Source organism: Fundulus heteroclitus, chromosome 1, assembly GCF_011125445.2.
Source record: "Fundulus heteroclitus isolate FHET01 chromosome 1, MU-UCD_Fhet_4.1, whole genome shotgun sequence".
Lineage (NCBI taxonomy): Eukaryota > Metazoa > Chordata > Actinopteri > Cyprinodontiformes > Fundulidae > Fundulus > Fundulus heteroclitus.
Window position 1 is genome coordinate 28,443,851 of NC_046361.1, and position 17,904 is coordinate 28,461,754.

General features: G+C 38.1%; 1 protein-coding gene and 1 non-coding gene across 2 annotated transcripts; one reads left to right on the forward strand and one right to left on the reverse strand.

The window, feature by feature from the left end:
• Positions 1-1,047: 1,047 nt before the first annotated feature.
• trnak-cuu lies at positions 1,048-1,120 on the reverse strand. Its single transcript has one exon. It is a non-coding gene; the product is annotated as a tRNA-Lys (tRNA).
• Positions 1,121-4,252: 3,132 nt separating this feature from the next.
• zgc:113278 (TRAM1 and TRAM_LAG1_CLN8 domain-containing protein) lies at positions 4,253-17,492 on the forward strand. The gene is made up of 11 exons (XM_036139709.1): positions 4,253-4,803; positions 6,182-6,242; positions 6,351-6,469; positions 7,953-8,069; positions 8,155-8,213; positions 8,381-8,465; positions 10,309-10,379; positions 11,150-11,254; positions 12,546-12,689; positions 12,790-12,950; positions 13,051-17,492. Exons 1-11 carry the CDS (start codon positions 4,684-4,686, stop codon positions 13,122-13,124), a joined length of 1,116 nt encoding a protein of 371 aa, XP_035995602.1. The 5' UTR covers positions 4,253-4,683; the 3' UTR covers positions 13,125-17,492.
• Positions 17,493-17,904: the final 412 nt, after the last annotated feature.

Sequence of the window (17,904 nt, forward strand, 5' to 3'; positions counted from 1 at the left end):
TGGCGCAACTATAGGTGCATCTCAATAAATAAGAATATTTTCAATATTCTCATTACAGTGATATGTTTCAAACATTTGTTTCTTTTAATTTTGATTATTATGGTTTACAGCGAATGAAAACCCAGAATTAAGTTGCTCAAAACAATACATTGGACCATTCATCGCATGTACCCACTTATCCCTTCAGGGTGTCTCTCCAGTGGTCACTGGGTTGGGTTTTACTCCACAAGTTAAACCACTCACTCCCAAGGGCAATTAGGTGAGACCAATTTAGATGTTTGTATGTTTGTAGACTGTGGGAGGAACCTGAAGCAACCAGAAAGAAGACATGTATGCACGGGGAAAACGTGTAAACTTCATGCAGAAGGGCCCCAGGCCAGGATTCTAACTCAAGACCTTACTGCAACACAATAGTGTACTCAAATGCTCTACCAAGCAACCCTATATAAAGACAAATAAAAAGGATGTTTAATACAGAAATGTTAGCCTACTAAAAAGTATATCCATTTAATGTAAGTATATGGATTCTATCGGTCGTGGCTCCTTTTCCGTGAATTACTGCATCATTGCAGTGTGCCATAAATTACAGAAATAAATAAACTCTTTGAGGTTATTCCAAATTATTGAGATTAATCTGTATATTAACATGATAAAAATCACAAGTCCACTATAGTTATTTCAAAATTCAGCTGCAAGAATGCTGCTGCGGACCAGAGAGCGGACTCACATAAGACCTACTTTAAAGTCTATCTGAGCATTTCATAACTGATTTTAAGGTGCTTCTATTGGTTTTTAGAACTAATGATAGTGTTTGTCCAACTTATATATTGGATTTCCTTTTAGACCACTAAAGTCTTGTGGAAAGGGCCTTCTGCATTTAATTAACTGTTTAACAGTTTTCATTATTCAATAATTGTATTCAGTGTTTGCATCATTCTTACCATCATTTTAGATTTCAATCACTATTTTATCAGTGTTTTGATGTTTACTATTTATTTATTTTAAATTTCAATAATTGAAACATATAAACATGAAAAAAAAGTTGCTCGCCCAACGTGGGGCTCGAACCCACGACCCTGAGATTAAGAGTCTCATGCTCTACCGACTGAGCTAGCCGGGCACTGAGAGCGTGCCGACAGGCGCCATTTTTGATAAGACCGCTATGATGACAGCTAAGCGCAATATTTCTGTGCAATACTGCCCTCTACTGCTGTTAACGTCTCCGAATATCTTCATATAAATATCTCTGAAGAATGTGCCACTAAGTTTACTCCAACATAATGCACAGAACACAAAGCAATAAACCGATATTTTGTGGAGAAACAGCCACTCCTTTACACGAAAAAAAAAACTAACGGTCGCTTAACGTGACTGTGGGCAGTTGGTGTTTGGTTGCTTATTGAGCTGGACGTGCATGTAAATCTTTAAACCGTTAACTGTACATTTGCAACTTTGGACACCAGTGAGTTTAAAATTATACATTTAGAATCCGTACGTTCATAGGTATTGACATGTTTTGACCAGAAATAGATTCAAACATGTCAATACAATATGCACTATTAACAGACGTACCTCTCAGACGACAGCGACGCGATGCAGACTCAGGTGCTACTTCCGGGTCTATATAATAGAGGCAAAAAAGCTACTAAGAGTCAGCTTCAGTATGTTATGTGATTTTATGAGATAGAATTGTAAAAAAAAAAAATTTAAATAATAATAATAATAATAATAATAGAAAAAATCAATAATTGTGAAATGGAAAGGGAAAGAAAATCTGCATTTGTATCAATCTGGAAAATATTTGGATCTTGCCAGTTCACTACAAAGGCCATCTGAAGCAACTGGAATCTAGTCCATATCCACAACGATTAATTACAACCACATTTAGTAAATAAAAAAGATAGATGCTAATGAGTTAACTGTCTAAGGAACGTAAAGGGTTGTATTAAATAGGCTCTTTGATGCAGCCAACCTTTCTGAAGGTTGTGGAGAAATTTGAACATTTGTCAGACATTTGGACAGGTCAGAAAACTCACATGGGCACATGATCTATTTATTTTGACTAGCTTAGGTCACAGTCAGACGACTACAAAGCTAGACTTACTTTCTGTGGGAAATAATGACAAAGAAAGAATATGAAGCCATTGCCCGCAATAATACAAAATTATAGATACTGCTACAGAAAGGAAAGATGTTTAAGTGATGAAAGCTGATCAGTTTGAAAAGCCTCTGTTTTAAAGGAAAATGGTGCGAAGACAAAAGACTACTGCAATCTCAAAATAATTCAGCTCTGAACGTTTTGGGTAGCTCTCTTGACTCGCACATGCTTATAACATGCAATAAGATGCTCTATCTCATCAACACCTGACACAAGTCATAAAGCTGCACAGGATGCATCAGTGATGGAGTTTCAGTCTTCACAGAAGAAATGTCGGGAATCATATTGACTTTGGAATGGATTAAGGAAATCCATTTATCACGAAGTTTGGTTTGCTCTGATTCATGTTCATCGTTATATTCATTAAAATGTAATCATTCAGACAGTAGAACAGATGTTTTATTAGAAATTCAACAACTGTTGGATTGTACAGGATTCAAACAATGGTATTAACAATAGTTTATTTTATATGGATTCCTTCGCATATAGGATTAATAGGGAATGAGATAGCAGATAAATATCCAAAACAAGCTACCAAAATAGTCAAACTGACATAATAATGCTATTTAGTAAGGGAAAAATTAAATGAGTAATTAAGCAAAAGATCAGAGCTAGATGGCAGAAACAGTGGGAAGTAAAAAGAACTGGAAGATGGCACTCAAAGAAAAGTTGGCTGTATGAGGAAAACAGGAAGAAACAGGAAAGGTGAAACAATTATATCCAGGTTACGTTTTGGACTTACAGGATTAAATACTTTATCTAAAATAGGGAAGCATGCTTCAGGGAAATGTGATTTCTGTTTTCAAGAAGAAATGGTAGAACATGTTTCATTGTTTACACTAAATATATAGGTGGTTCTGATGCCATCAGAACCACTTAGAGCTTAATCCACTCAAGACAGTGGAGATGACAGTGAGATTCCAGAGAACAACCCCAACGCTGCCTCCTCTTACCATCCTCAACGACACTGCTTCTGCTGTAGATCAAGTCCGTTTCTGAAGAATCACCCTTTCTAAGGACCAGATGGTCCTCATACATTGACACTCCTAGGCCCAGCAGAGACTGTACTGCCTGTGCCAAGTAAAGATGTATAACCCTCCACAGGAAAAGCTGGTCATCTTTTATACAGCCATTATTCAGTTTGTTTAATGCACATCCATCACTGTGTGGTTTAGGCTTATCCCCAAAACAGAACAGGTCTAAACAAATTACTACAAACAATTATGTCTGCAGAGAGGATGATCAAGGCTGACCTTCAATGCCATCTAGGACCATGGTCAGAAAAAAGGCATCTAACGTCTCTGCAGACTCCACATATCTTGCACACAAAGTGTTTTTACTTTTATCTTCAGGTCTATGCTCCTGCACTATTCGCAAATGTCAACAGTAGCCACAGAATTTGTTCCTGCAGGCTGTCAATCTGATGAACACTGAACAGCCTGAGTGTCCAGACTGATACCATTTATCCAACCATATCTTCCTCTTTCGTAAAAAACATGTACACATGCATATTTTAAAAAAAAAAAACACATTTCGTTTTATATATATATATATATATATATATATATATATATATATATATATATATATATATATATATATATATATATATATATATATATAATTATTTAAAATGTCTTCGTTGACAGGAAAGTGGAGACCAATTGGCTGTTGTTATGTAGCCCTACAGTATAGCACAGGGGCCTGCAACTTTTACAGTCTAAAGAGGCATTTTGCCTACAGTCCACTTGAATTAGACTCTTTCAGAGCCGCAAATGTTGCAAGGTATAATTTTTGACAAAGATCTACCGCAGGAAATATGTTTTCATCGTTAAAGAAACGCCCTTTTATGTCTATTTTGAGGCTTAAATAAGGAGGATGGATGGGATGTTGTTGATAATAATGTAAAAAAAAATATCAACATAATTATAAAATATTGATTTAAAAGTAAATATTACTGGCACTTTTAGCATCATTCTGTTGTGAAAATTAAAAGCAATTATTCCAAGAAAAAAACCCTGCTAAAACCTGCATTTATAATCATTATTACATTTAAGTACCATAATAAAAATATAATTTGTAGCCAAAGTTATTAAGAGCCACTGTGGAAGGTCCAAAGAGCCACAGGTTGCAGACCCCTGGTATAGCCCAATCTATTAATTTTCAACAATACTGGAGTTTAAGAAGTGTACGTGATGTACGTGAAGGCATCACGGCGCCGGGTTCTCCTTCTACGTCAACGAGGCTGGGCGGTTCATGAATGGGGCTCTGAAGTGGGAGGGCCCGTCGTCTGACTTTAGCAGGCAGGGGGGGAAAAAAGTGGGTGTTGCGCTTTGGTTCGCTGCGATGCTCCTTCATGGTTGTTTTTAAAGCAACCAAGCGGCTGTCTGTGTTTGCGGATTGCAGCGGAGCGGAGGGATCTTCACCCAGCGGGGCCAGCAGCAGCATCCTTCGGCTGAGGCGCAGCTACAGGCCAGCGGCCACAGCAGCGGAACCAGAGGGAGGTTGAGTCGTGTCGTTGAGCCATGGGGTTCCGCAAGAAAAACAAGAGCCCGCCGGTGCTGAGCCACGAGTTTGTGATCCAGAATCACGCCGACATGGTTTCCTGCCTGGCCATGATCATCCTCCTCGGCCTAATGTTTGAGGTACTCGGCGTGTGAGTGTGGAGCTTGTTAGCCGCTGCTAGCTGTCGTTAGCTCACATGACAGCAGCACCCCGGAGGCGATGGGCAGCAGCAGCAGCAGCAGCAGGGCGCTAGCGTGTCTCCTTCTCCCTTCTCATGTGTCTCTGATTGCCAAAAGAAGATGTGCAGGAGGCCCGCTGGCACTCTCTGCTGATTCACCGCCGTCCACTGTAGCTTACCATGCGCCTCGGTCAGCAAGTCGATGAGGCTGAACGTCTGTCTGTGGGCTGCAGCCGAAGCTGACAGCTACTTCTCCACGGTTGAATAAAAAACAAATAGCTTTTCTTCCTCTGACCTGTCCCCACCCCAGATCCAGCCTCCACACTTCCTAGATCCATTTGTAATTTAGCTGCACTCATAATAAGATAAAGAGCAGCCCACACACACACGCACTGATCCTACCAGATGTGACCGTAGTAGGAGTGATGTACTCCCTCACTTTTTTTGATGAGGACCCCTGGGAAGCCCCCCAGGTAGCTCCTGGAAATCTCTAGGTCCCAATTATGGGAATCTGTGAATTCAGGCTTTTGCGGGGAATCATACATGAAGTGGCTTAGTTAGTCGCTGTGAAAACAGTATGCTTGTACAACTGGTAGAGGACCCTTTGATGTTGTTTTTCCTGTATTATTATTATTATTATTATTATTATTATTATTATTTTACACACATATATAATCACTAAACCGAATAGAACAACCTGTATATCTCTTACCACCGACTCCCAGTTAAAAGGATTATTTTTCAAATACACCAACACTGCAATCTGATTTCTACTTTTGGTTTTGTTTTCCACTTGGTAGACATTTCTATTTTTTTTTTTTTCTTATACTGCAGTTATATCAATTTTTGTGAAAGGGATGGGAAAAAAAATTGAAATACACACAAAAAAAAGCCCAAAACAATTATAACCAAGAGTCCTCAAAGAGTGGGGTGATACTGAAAATAAACAAATCTATTTTGGCACATGAAGATTGAGGAAAGTATAACCCCTTTTTGTGTTTTTTGTTTTTGTTTTTTAAATTGTTTTTAGTTGGGGGTTTTTATCTTAAAAAAAAGGAGACTTCGATTATTACAACTGTCTTTTCGGAAGATTTCGGAAAATTAAGGAACATTCGTCATGTGTGGGAAGGTCTGAAAAAAAAATTAAAAGACTAGTATTGATTGACTAACATTTTAGTATTTTTAAAAAGCCAGTGATCTAAACCAGTAATGTGGCCAATTTTTCATACTGAGCTAAAATAAAATCCAATTTGCAGTAGATGAGACTAAAAAAAATACATGGGGGAAAAAAAAGAAAACATTGTCGATTTTCTGATAACGATTCATTTTCTTACTTCCAGGTCACAGCAAAGTTTGCCATCATGTTCATCACAGTCCAGTACAATGTAACTCAAGTTCTTGGTAAGCTCAGATTGTTTTGCATCAGTTATGCTCATTCCTGTTTTTTAATTCCACTTTATTCCTTAAACGTGTGTTGGTGATTTATTCTCATTTTCCTGTTGTCTGCAGATGAGAAAAGCGAGCCGGTAAACCTTTACCAGTATGGCCCTAAAGATGTGGCAACAGTCTTTTTCTACCTGCTCATAGCGGTCATCCTTCACGCCTTGATTCAAGAATATATTCTCGACGTGAGTACAGCTAAAAGTCATTCTGCTTACCAACCCTATGTCAATATATGTATGCCTAAAGAAGGTGCTTTCTATCGTTAATTGTACCAGCTTAGTCATATCTTTATTTATTTTAAGTAAATCATAAGGACACCTGGAGATGGGCACCAGCTCCCTTCGTGACCCCATAAGGGTTAGGCGTGTTAGAAAATGGATGGATGGATGGAAGTAAATCATAAGGACTGTGAGAAGCTATTTTTACCTAAAAACATAGCTTTTAAATCTTTTAAAAGGATCAAAGCACTGCAGGCTTCGTCTTAGAGTGTCGTTTGTAAATGATCAACCTCCTTGCCTCCTGCTGTTTATGAGCGAATGCCAGGGAGGATGCTCATTCTTCTTCTGTAACTGCTGCTTTATTGAATAATCAAGATGGTTTTACATTGAATATGACGGTGGTAAAAATAAAATTGAATCATATGCTACAACATTTTAAAAGAAAAAAACACCTTTCTCTTGTCAACGCATAGTTTTCCACGCGTCTTTGGAAGCGGCAGTGAAACAACCCTTTCCGCATCCTAATAACCCAACTACTGTTTTAGTTTTAAAACATCCCTTCTCAATGCACCTTATGTGGAAGGCCCAATTCATGAGCTATGTGATGGATTTTTCTATTCACATTTAAAAAATAAAAAAACACTCTAAAATGCTTTATTAATGCCAAAGGGTAATTAAATATTGTTGTAATTCATGTTATGGGGGTTTCTTTCTACACGCACTTGCAGCCATGTGCTCGCCTCCTTTCCAGGGAGTTTTAAGTTTTCATGTAGAAACTTAAAAAAGATAAAACATTTGAGACTTTCTGTGTTTGGTTTCCAAAAGCATGTTTTTTAAAAAGAAACGACAATGAGATTGTGTACTACTATTATGGAGATTTAAGCATCATCTTTCATTTACAGAGAATGTCTGCAGTTTCACTGTTATTGTTTTTGTTTGCTGCTCTTGTTCTGAAAAGAAGCTTCTTCAACTGAAAAAAAAAGTCCTCCAACACCTTTTTGCCTATTTTTTGTTCCTTATTGCTTTGATCCTGTTTTATAACAACTGTAGTCGTTTATTTCTTACTGAGTAGCAATGTTTGGAGCTACTTAAAATGCTGCAAATTTTAGGTGAATCTAGTCCAATTGAAACAGTGACACACAAAGAGTTGCTATTAGTCATCTCTTTTCTGCAGATGTTTCTTATCTTTTGATGTCTGCGTAAACTATATTTTTTTAATACTGTAGTGGGTGAGTTTGAGTTGTTTTAGTTCATGGAAAATGTTTCTGTTAATCACTGCTTGTTTGATGCTTACATTTGAATTTTTCTTGAACTTTCCTAACATTGATCACTTAAATTCTTGTCTTTTGCAGGTTCGATACTGACCGTTCACAGCCACTGCCCACAGCCCCATAATGATCTGCACCCTTGTGTAATCATGCTCACCTTGTGTGTTTATTTTGCATTTCAGAAAATTAATAGGAGGTTGCACCTGTCGAAAACCAAACACAGCAAGTTTAATGAGTCTGGCCAGCTCGCAGCGTTCTACCTGTTCTCCTTTATCTGGGGCTGCAGCATCCTAACAGCGGTACGAGGCTCAGGAGTCACAATAAACACTGTCCACGCTGTACTAAGCTTTATTTTTATGGGGTTTTTGCTTTTTCCTTTGACAGGAAGAGTTTGCAACAAATCCCACTTTCTTATGGGAGGGGTATCCACACACTAACATGGTGTAAGTATAGATGCTTTAAAGTGCTGTACAGTACAGGATCACACTGTGAAATGATTTTAAAGCTTTATCTGCAAAATATATTATAAGTAAGGTACTTAATTTCTCTGAAGATATGTTAAAATGTTGTGGTTCTCTTGTTAACTGCCCAACCTGTCCTCTCTCTTTAGTTTTCAGGTCAAATTCTTCTACATTTGCCAAATTGCCTATTGGCTCCATGCACTTCCTGAGCTATACTTTCAAAAAGTGCGAAAGGTAAGAGTGGTCCTAAAAAAATTCTCTGCCTTTTTGTAGATTTTCTTAGAATTTCCTTTATCAGAGAATCAACACCATTATTCTGACATTAATTAGAATAATAACTAGGTTCTTTTGAGGTATACGTAGATAACAAGCTTGCTCAATAATGTTCTTTTGCCATTTTATTATTACTTATCACATCACGGTAAGCTGGGGCCATGTAAGTTGATTATTGGGGTCAGATGTGTTTTATCTAATAGGTTATTGCTCAGAGGTCTGTAAACCTAATTAAACAAGGGAGACACAACCATAGTACTTATTCACTTAACTGGAGACTTTATGTAATATTAGGTGTTTGGGAAAAGCATGTAAATGCCTAGATTTAAACCCCCTGTGTGTAGATTTTCCCACTGGTGCACCATCCAGTGGTGTGCTATATTAATTACAAACGACCTCGCCGTTAAGCGTGTAATAACTACTACGGAAGCCGTGGAGTGTCATAAATGTGACAATGTCAACATGTCCTCCGTGTATTATCTACTCCCAATAGCTACGGTCATCAAGTGAAATGGTTTTTGGCACTGATGTCAAGATGTTATATTGAATAAACTTACATGTCCAGCAGAAAGCCTGTAACCTCTGCATCCATTTTGAATCCCGCTGCCTCATGAATTGTCTCCACTCCACCTGGTAATAATAGCTGCGCCGATATAGCCTCTTGTTTTCTCCCAGATATTACTTGTTTTCTTGGTTACTTTCTCTTCCCTCCCTCTAGGCAAAGATTGTTAATGGCCCTCAATTTCAACAGAAAACAGCAAATAGAATGATCTACGGTCGTCTTTGCTTGTTTATACTCACTGACAGCAACGCGTCGGTGGGGAAACACGTATGCCTGACAAGCTTGGCCCCTTTTGGCTTCTGAAATCAGAAATAGTGATGCAACACTTATAAACAAGCTTTAAAAGTGTTGGACCAAAAGCCCATACGATGGCACTCCTGCAGCATTCAAGAAAAGCACAATTTATTAAGTTTTGAGAATTTTATAAAATATTCTTTCTTAAAATCCGTTTTTAAATGTATTAATAACTTTGCTCCTGAAATGGTATGCAACATGATACAAACCTATAGCACCCGAGGTGTCAATACCAGAGGCGCTGGCAGTGGTGACTGCAGACCAGCCAAATGTAGAACCACATTTGCACAGAGCTCATTCACAGCAAAAGGGCTCCAGATCTGGAACACCATACCTGGCCAATTAAAAGCTCTCACAGACCTAAAACAGTTCAACAACAAAGTAAAACAATGGCTCAAATCTACTCAAACCTAATCTATCAATGCTAAGTTATGAGAACACTTTGATTTTTTATGTGAAGTTATTAGAATTTGCCAGAATACGTATTTATAAGAGCCATACTTGATTTTTGCTAATTAAAAGCCAAATTAGTTATACAATGTCCCTTTTAAGCTAAAATCAGATTCTTATTTTTTTACAATGCTCACAAGGCAATCAAGTTTAAATCTATACTTTAGAATAAACTACATTCACAAACTTCATTGAGTTTTTTTGGGAGTTATGTTATGAAACTTCATCCTTTTGAAGGGATGTGCTAAAATTCCTGCAAGCCAATGTGCAGGACAGGTTGAAAAGAGAAGCTGTTGTTTAGATATGAAGCCTTAAATAGGAACATAGTTTTCCAGCTCGCTGAAATAAAATACTTAATCATTTAGCAAAAATAAAAAAAACAGTCATTTGTTTCTTTTGCTCAATTGGGCTGTGTTGGCCTGCACTCATGCTCATGTAAAAGTAATTTTTTCATGCTTATAGTAAAAGTAACTCTCCTTATCTGTTTTATTTCCACAGGAGGACATCCCCCGCCAGCTTTATTACATTTGCCTTTATGTTGTCCACATCACTGGTGCCTATGTCCTAAAGTGAGTCAGATGGATCATTTGCCTTAAAAAGATTTTTACAAGAACAACATCTCAGTTTTGGATAATCCTGGTTTGAACTATGGCTGATTTCTAAGCAGTTTCCAAAGAGATAGTCTGAACCTTTTTAGAGTCACCAAAGCTTGACATCAGGACATTAAAGTTCCTGACGACCTAACTAGGGGTTAGGTTAGGGTTAGAACACGGCTCTGTTATACAGTAATTAGTTGCTTATGAAGTTAGCTTTTGTCTTATAGTATTTGCTCAGTTATTGCAGCGGCTCCCTGACTTGTCTCCTTTCTCCTGACACGCATGTATTTTAAGGTCAGATCAGCCACCTTTCCCTGGCCTGTAGAATTCAACACGATGAGCTGTCAGAAAGCTTTTTGACCTAAGCCCTCTCTATTTCAGTCTTTGGAGTCTCCACTCTTTGCTCATCTTCTTCTTTCCTTCGTCATTATTGATCTCGGATGGAGGCATATGGTCGAGCCCACAGGCTTGGTCTGTAGTTACTGCTTATAGAAGGTGTAGCATTTGAGTGATCCACTCTAGTTGATGGGGTATCCCTCCGGCCGTCCAGCCTCTGGGTTTTACTGTTCCGTATTTAAAGTCGGACTTCAAAAGAAGCATCTGAAGTACTTTTGTATCTATATCTTAAAAATGGATCAGAAATGGACAGAAAAGCATGGAACTCGGTCATGAACAATGTGTAGGAACCCCGAGTTGAGTTTTTCCATCCTCCGCTGATTCTGCGCTGTGTTCTGCCCGTTTAGCCTCCACCGACTGGGCCTGGTGCTGCTGGTCCCTCACTACCTGGTCGAGCTTCTGTTCCACGCTTCACGCCTCTTCTACTTCAGTGACGAGAACAAGCAAAAAGGGTATTGGTTTTGTTCTCATTCAGTTTTTTAGTGAGGGGTAATGGTACCTTGGCCTGAGATATTTCAGGGTTTCCTCTAGGTTTTTTTAAAAAAAAAAACATGATGGTGGTGGTGTTTTTTGGAGGGGGAGGGGGTGCTTATATGATGTCAGCATCTGATTTGCATATTTATTACCTAGGCTGTAGGAATAAAATGATTTTTCAAAGACAAAAAAGTAATTAAAAACTACAAATGTCCTTGAAATGATTTATGAATACATTGCCTGAATCCACACTACATGAAACAAACTGTACAAAAAAGATCAGAGGCACAAAAAGTGAATGAGTGATTGAAGCTGTGTGTGAATCAAATTCAGGGAATTATTTCAGTGGAACAGTTTCAGAGACAAAATAGACTAATTTAAAAATGTACGTCATTCCGGCTTTGTAATCCAGGATGGGATCACCAGCACTTTTGTGCATGCGTGATTCATTTCGCCGTGGGTCTCATCTCTGCAGTCTTTGCTCTGACTGCATGCGGGGCTTTCAGGACAAGACCGCAGCTGTGGTGTGTCTGTGAGACAGCGCTGAGGGAAGTAGGAACATAGAAGCTCTCGATTGGTGCTTTCACGTAAAGTTGCCATTAGCAGAAAAAGTCGCTAGTCGCTTTTTGAAAGAAAGTCGCTAGAGGGGTCTGAAAAGTCTACCCCATGAGGGATTAAGCGAGTCCGAAAATGGATGGATGGATTATTAATATAGCAGCAAAGACGCTAAATGGGCAACATAGGACTGTCGTCTCTAGTTTTCCTTTCCTACTGAGAGCAGAGCACCGCACCTTTCAATAGCCACCAACCAGCTTCGCAGCCAGACAGGAAGAAGGAGCAGGCGGTTTTCAAAATAAAGTACATTTTAATTTTCCAATATATTTATATTCATGTCAAACTCTGATTATGGTTAGTATAAGTGCACAAATGTAGGTTATACATATTATACCCTACATTTTATACATACTATACATAAATACATATTATAATCTACAATTTAAAGTATGTATGTGGTGTGTATATACTGTAATTAATATATATATTTATAATATAAAACTTCATTCTGAAGGAGTGGTGGGTTTTATTTTTTATATATATATATATATATATATATATATATATATATATATATATATATATATATATATATATATATATAACTTCATTCTGAAGGAGTGGTGGGTTTTATTTTGCCGTGGCGGTGCACCACGATTAATTACATGTAGCGGAAACCCTGTATTTAATGGTACCATTTATTTTTGGTTCCAGCTTCACTTTGTGGGCGCTGCTTTTTGTCATTGCCCGCCTCCTCACCCTCACACTGTCAGTGCTGACATTCGGTTTTGGCCTCCCCCGTACGGAAAACCACGGTTTTTCCCTGGCAGAAGGCAACTTTAATGTGCTCACCATAAGGTAAGCCCTAGAAATGGGTCTCAATACTTGAGTGTAAACACGGCAAACATTCTCGATGGCAGTAAAGTAAACCTCAGTTAATTGTATTCTACCCTCTCAGGATGACCTGTCTAGCAGCCATCTGTCTGACGCAGGCCTGGATGATGTGGAAGTTCATTAATTTCCAGTTAAAAAAATGGAGAGAGCACAGCCAGAACCAAGCGTCAAAGAAGAAGACGGTGAGCCCAAAAAGCAAGCCTCATAAAAGAGAAAGTGCGAGGGGTGAGTCTTCACAGATGCAGTGTTTTCTGCTTTCTGTGGTTCAACGTTCATCCTGGAAATTGCTATAATTACTCATTCTTCACTCAACTTGTCCTGCTAGGAGGGGCTGCCAATGGAGTCGTCAAATCTGAGGATAAAATGTCACCACGAGCAAGAAAAGCCAAAGCTTCATAAAGTTGGACGAGCTTGTTGAGATGAGGGGGGAAAAAAACAACTTCTGTCAACGTGACATTAGAGGTGGTTTCGGTCTGCAGGAACGTTCTCATAGCTCTCGTTACAGTTTAAGGTGGATTCCTTTCTTTCTTTGTTTGCCTTTGCACTGCAGGAACCGTGGCCTGTTTGCAGTTATAAGAGCTGCTTTTAATGAGCGTTTTTTTTAAGATCCTGTTTCGGAGTTGGAGCTTTCTTTGTACGATAGAAGCCCATGAGTTGTGTGTGGGGATGTGAGTGGCCCCGTTGCAAATGGATTGATGGGGCAAGTTGTTCACTCGGTCATTGTCTCCCTAATTTCAAAAATACCCAACACTGTGCACAGTAGCTTCATGTGTTCGTGCAGGAGATTTGATAACATTCACCAAAATGAAACAAAACAGAAGTGAAGTACAGGCTTACCTGACTCCATAAAAGGATTTTTAAACAATTTCTGCAGGAACTCACCTCCATTTTGTACCTGTAACTAAATTATTTTAAACTCATATGCTTAGCCAGTGCGTATCTGTTAATTTATTTAGCTGGTTAGTTTTTTTTTTAAAGGAATTATGGAGATAAATAATCATTAAAATCATCAGATCTTAGTGTTTTATGATTATTTAAATATGTTACACCCAGTTTCCCTTATTTTTCATTCATATCAATCCAGATTATGACCAATAAAAATGACATACCTTCATTAATTGCATTTCGTCACAGTGGACTATTGTTAAATCTTATTCACTAGGGTCGTTTAAACCCCTAACCCTGTATGTTGGCACCTAAATCAGGCAGTGGTTAAAATATCAGCGAAATGGGGCATTCCTTTAAGAAAGTGCTATGCTATTAGTTCTTTCTTTACATAGCTTTTTATGCTCATATGTTGCATACCATATAAGTTTCAGGCAACTTTACAAATGCAAAACATGGTTTTCTTGCAGGCCCGGGGAAAAATCCACTAATGCCCTTGACCTAACATAATAACAAGCTCTCATTCAAACCTAAAAATCATCATTGTAATAATAATCTTACATAAGGATTTAGAGGGCTAAAAATTAAGGATAAAGTGATAAAATAAGATTCAGTCTACAATACAGTCATTTCATACCCGTCTTTGGTAGCTTAAAATTTTCTCAAAGGCCCATAGGCAGGAGATGCTGAACAGAACCCAAAAACATCAAGAATACAAAATGGAGAAAGGATTAAATGACCAACAACCTGTAAAACTATCTTATTTCTAGCTTTGCTTAAATGATGTAACTCAGCACGCCCAAAAAAAGCAACTCGGACTTTGGGGCTCCCGTTGATCCGACTTTATTTTGGTGAATGTTGTGAGCATAACTGACATTGTCACAGTGATCGTCTGGCAACTGCTATGCAATCAGAGCATTTCTCTGGCAGTGTGGATGCAAGCAAAAAAGAAAGTCATAGTCGTTCTTATGGCTTCACTGTATTGGAGGCTCTAACTATAAGACCCTCCGAGAGCTCTTATACAGTTTGGTCTGCTTAAAACTTTTTTCTTCAAAAATGTGTCTTCTGCTTTGTCCAAGAAAAAGGAAAAGTTTAAGCCCACTAAGAAACCCTTGTATCAATGCCCCTTTGGGGTTGAAAATCCCTCTTTCTGAAAATGTTCAGTGTTACTGTGAGCTACAAGTGTTCATTGTTCATTCAGGTTTGCTGCCGAGGGGATGTTAGCCGGACACTGCTGGTTTTGATGCTTTAACAGAATGGATTTAGCCCTTTGAAGTGTCCTTTTGTGTAAAACGGTGATCACTCATTGGGGTACTTTAGAAGGAGAGTACCTCTTCAATAATTTCACATGGAATCAGTTCATAATTCCTTACAAAGCCAATACGTGACTTCAGGGGAACATAGTGTTCAGTGTACAGATTAACAGCACAGGGTGTCATTTTAAGTTTTGGCCTTGTTGTTGGATATCCTGCTGTTTTCCAGGAAAATATGTTAAATGAAATATCAGAGGCAAATGTTTGTGAACAGCAAAGCCTGTGCTGAACTCTCAGAACATTTACTGCCATTATCTGACAGCCTCCGCCATTGAAATCCGACATGTTTTAGGATTGAGGCACTTTAATATTCCTGTAGCTACTCTGGTATTCAAAGCTGGATTGGGGGCTCGTCCGGGATGTGAGACTCACCAAGAGTAAGCTGTACTCTAACTTGTGATGCTACACTGTTTGTATACAGTTAAATCTTTATATTGGCATGATGGAAATCAAGTTTGCTGAGGATGCATTTTGGTCTTTTCTATGGCAATGCATGATGGTTTGAGGCTAAAGGCTTTTATGGCTAGTTCCTATTTGTGCTGTCAAGTTTGCATCTCACACACTACTACAAACACACAAGCATTAAGTGGCCTTTTTTGAACAACTGCTGCAAGATGTTTCAATTATTTATTTTTGTCATAAACAGCTGATTATTATTTTCTATGCTTTTAAAAGCTATAACCAGCTAACACAGTGGTACATAGCAACTGCATTTACTTAATCCAAACAAAACAATCTTTCTTCAAGTGTCCTTACAAATGCTGAGGGTTTATATCACTTCTTTTTTTGTGTTCGGTTTGTGTTTTTGTAACCCTTTAGTATCAGGGGACAAGCTATTTGCCGCTCACACCATAACTTACGTCCCATGGTTCAGTGGGAGGTGTGTTTGTGAGGGACTGTGTTTTGTACGCGTGTGCATTGTTCTTGTGCGTGAACAGTGTTGTTTATCTCGTAAATCACAACTGGGAATGATGGTTTATTGCTTGTCTTGTTTCAAAAATGCTTGTTTGCGGAGCATGGAGAACTGACAATCTGTTCGATGAATCCTGCCTGTTGTTTTTATTTTCACTACCTGTATTATTATTTTTTTATCCTTTCTGGTATGACCTGCCCAAGGTTCCGAAATGCTTCTGTGTGTGTAAAAAAACAAACAAAAAAACACTGAATTGTGGATAGTTGTGTGTTTTTTGGGTTGGTGCGATACTAAATGCTTCTGTGTTTAATGTCTCTGCCCTGCCACTTTGGGCATGCTGTTGTCTCCCTGCCTCACCTTTTCAATGATCCTGGCACTGCCCATGTACTCTTAACGATGATGGATGACGTTTTTAAAATGAAACAACTGTGCACAAGATGTCCCTGCCCTAAAAAGTCTGAGCTACCTGTGTGCTGGCAGTCTTAACAGACTAGGGTCGGGGCATGGGTTGAAATGACACTCATTGGGTATGATGACCTTGACTACAAATTTTTATGATTTTATAACAATAACAAATTCAACACAAAAATGTTAAACGTGTTTGTATGGTTGAGTAAAAAAATAAATAAAAGCAACAGTTATTCCTTCTACTGCTCAAGTAATATAGTATTATAGTTATTATTAGGGATGTCCAATTCATTACAAGGAACCTGTTCATATAGGAGTCCCAATGATGGTAGTGGGTTTTTTTTAAGACTCTTGTGGATTTTTATAGGGATTTGAGGGGCTCTTTTTAAGGAAATTCATTAAATTGCAGAAAGGTCAAATAGTTATTCTTGAGTGGAATACATTTAAAAGGTATATATGTGAAATGGACAGAAACAGATTTATTTGTTTAAACGGCCCTTTCGTTGGTTGTTTTATCGATTTGTCCTATCTTCCCAAATTACTCAAATTTGATCTAATTGGATTTTGTTTTCCTTTAGTATTTTCTTATTTTTATTCTCTGATGAAAATCCCTCTAAATTTCATCACAGCCTTTTTACGAGTTTTTAGGTAGTGTTTATGGGGTTGGGCAAAGTGAAAATGTGAGGTAAGCACTTGCTAATTTTTGTTTCATTTTTGAAAGTGCTTATTGTGTAAAAATCCCAACATTTTGGTCTTTTATAGAGCAGCATGTGGAGCGTAACAAGCTGGTTAATCAGTCAGGCTATCTGATCCAGTAGCAAACCAACTGTAGTTTTCCCACTGTGACTGGAAGTATTTCTTGGGCACAAAAACCCCCACATAGAGCTAACTGAGAAAAACTACTGGACAGCAACAGGCGGGGGGGGGGTTGCAATGTTTCATGGTAAAAACTCCCAATAAACTAAAGACTTTTCTCCAGCATCTTCATGAAGACTATACATTATAGGAAAAGCGTGACAGTAAATATAGAGGAAATGACTTTTAAAAATTCCTGGTATACTTTGATACCTTAAAACAGCAATGATGAAGAAGAGGAGGATGCAAGCTTTACCAGTTTAGGAATTTTTGTTGCCTTTCAGAGCAATTTATGTGGTGTTTGTGTGGCATTGTCAAAGGAGAAAAGGAACAGCAGTGGAGAAATGTACCAGCCTCTTATTAAACTGTTTTAGAAGCAAAGTGTTTAAAAAAGAAAAACAAGGAAATGTACACTGTACTAAATAAATTATGTGTCAGATTTTTAAGCTATTTTTATAAGGGAAGAAAACTGTTCAAATTGACTGTTGTTCAGTATACATGTGTGAATATTTGTTTTGCATCCATGTTATGAGTTGTTTGGGATTTATTTTTATTTTTTGATAGTAGAATGAAGCTTGCTGAATTGTTCAGTGTATACACATTGTGGTATGAGTGTAAATCTTATCTAACCTATTGGTTTATGTAAAATCATTGCCTTATTAGAGCAAATCGTACTCTGTCGTATAACACTAAGCTGCAGATGTACATTGCAGCTTCCACAGCTACACGTTTAGTTTATTTTTTTTAAGTAGTCACAATTATGTTATGAGGGTTTTGTTTGTTTTGGAGCAGGAGTTCAGTATGT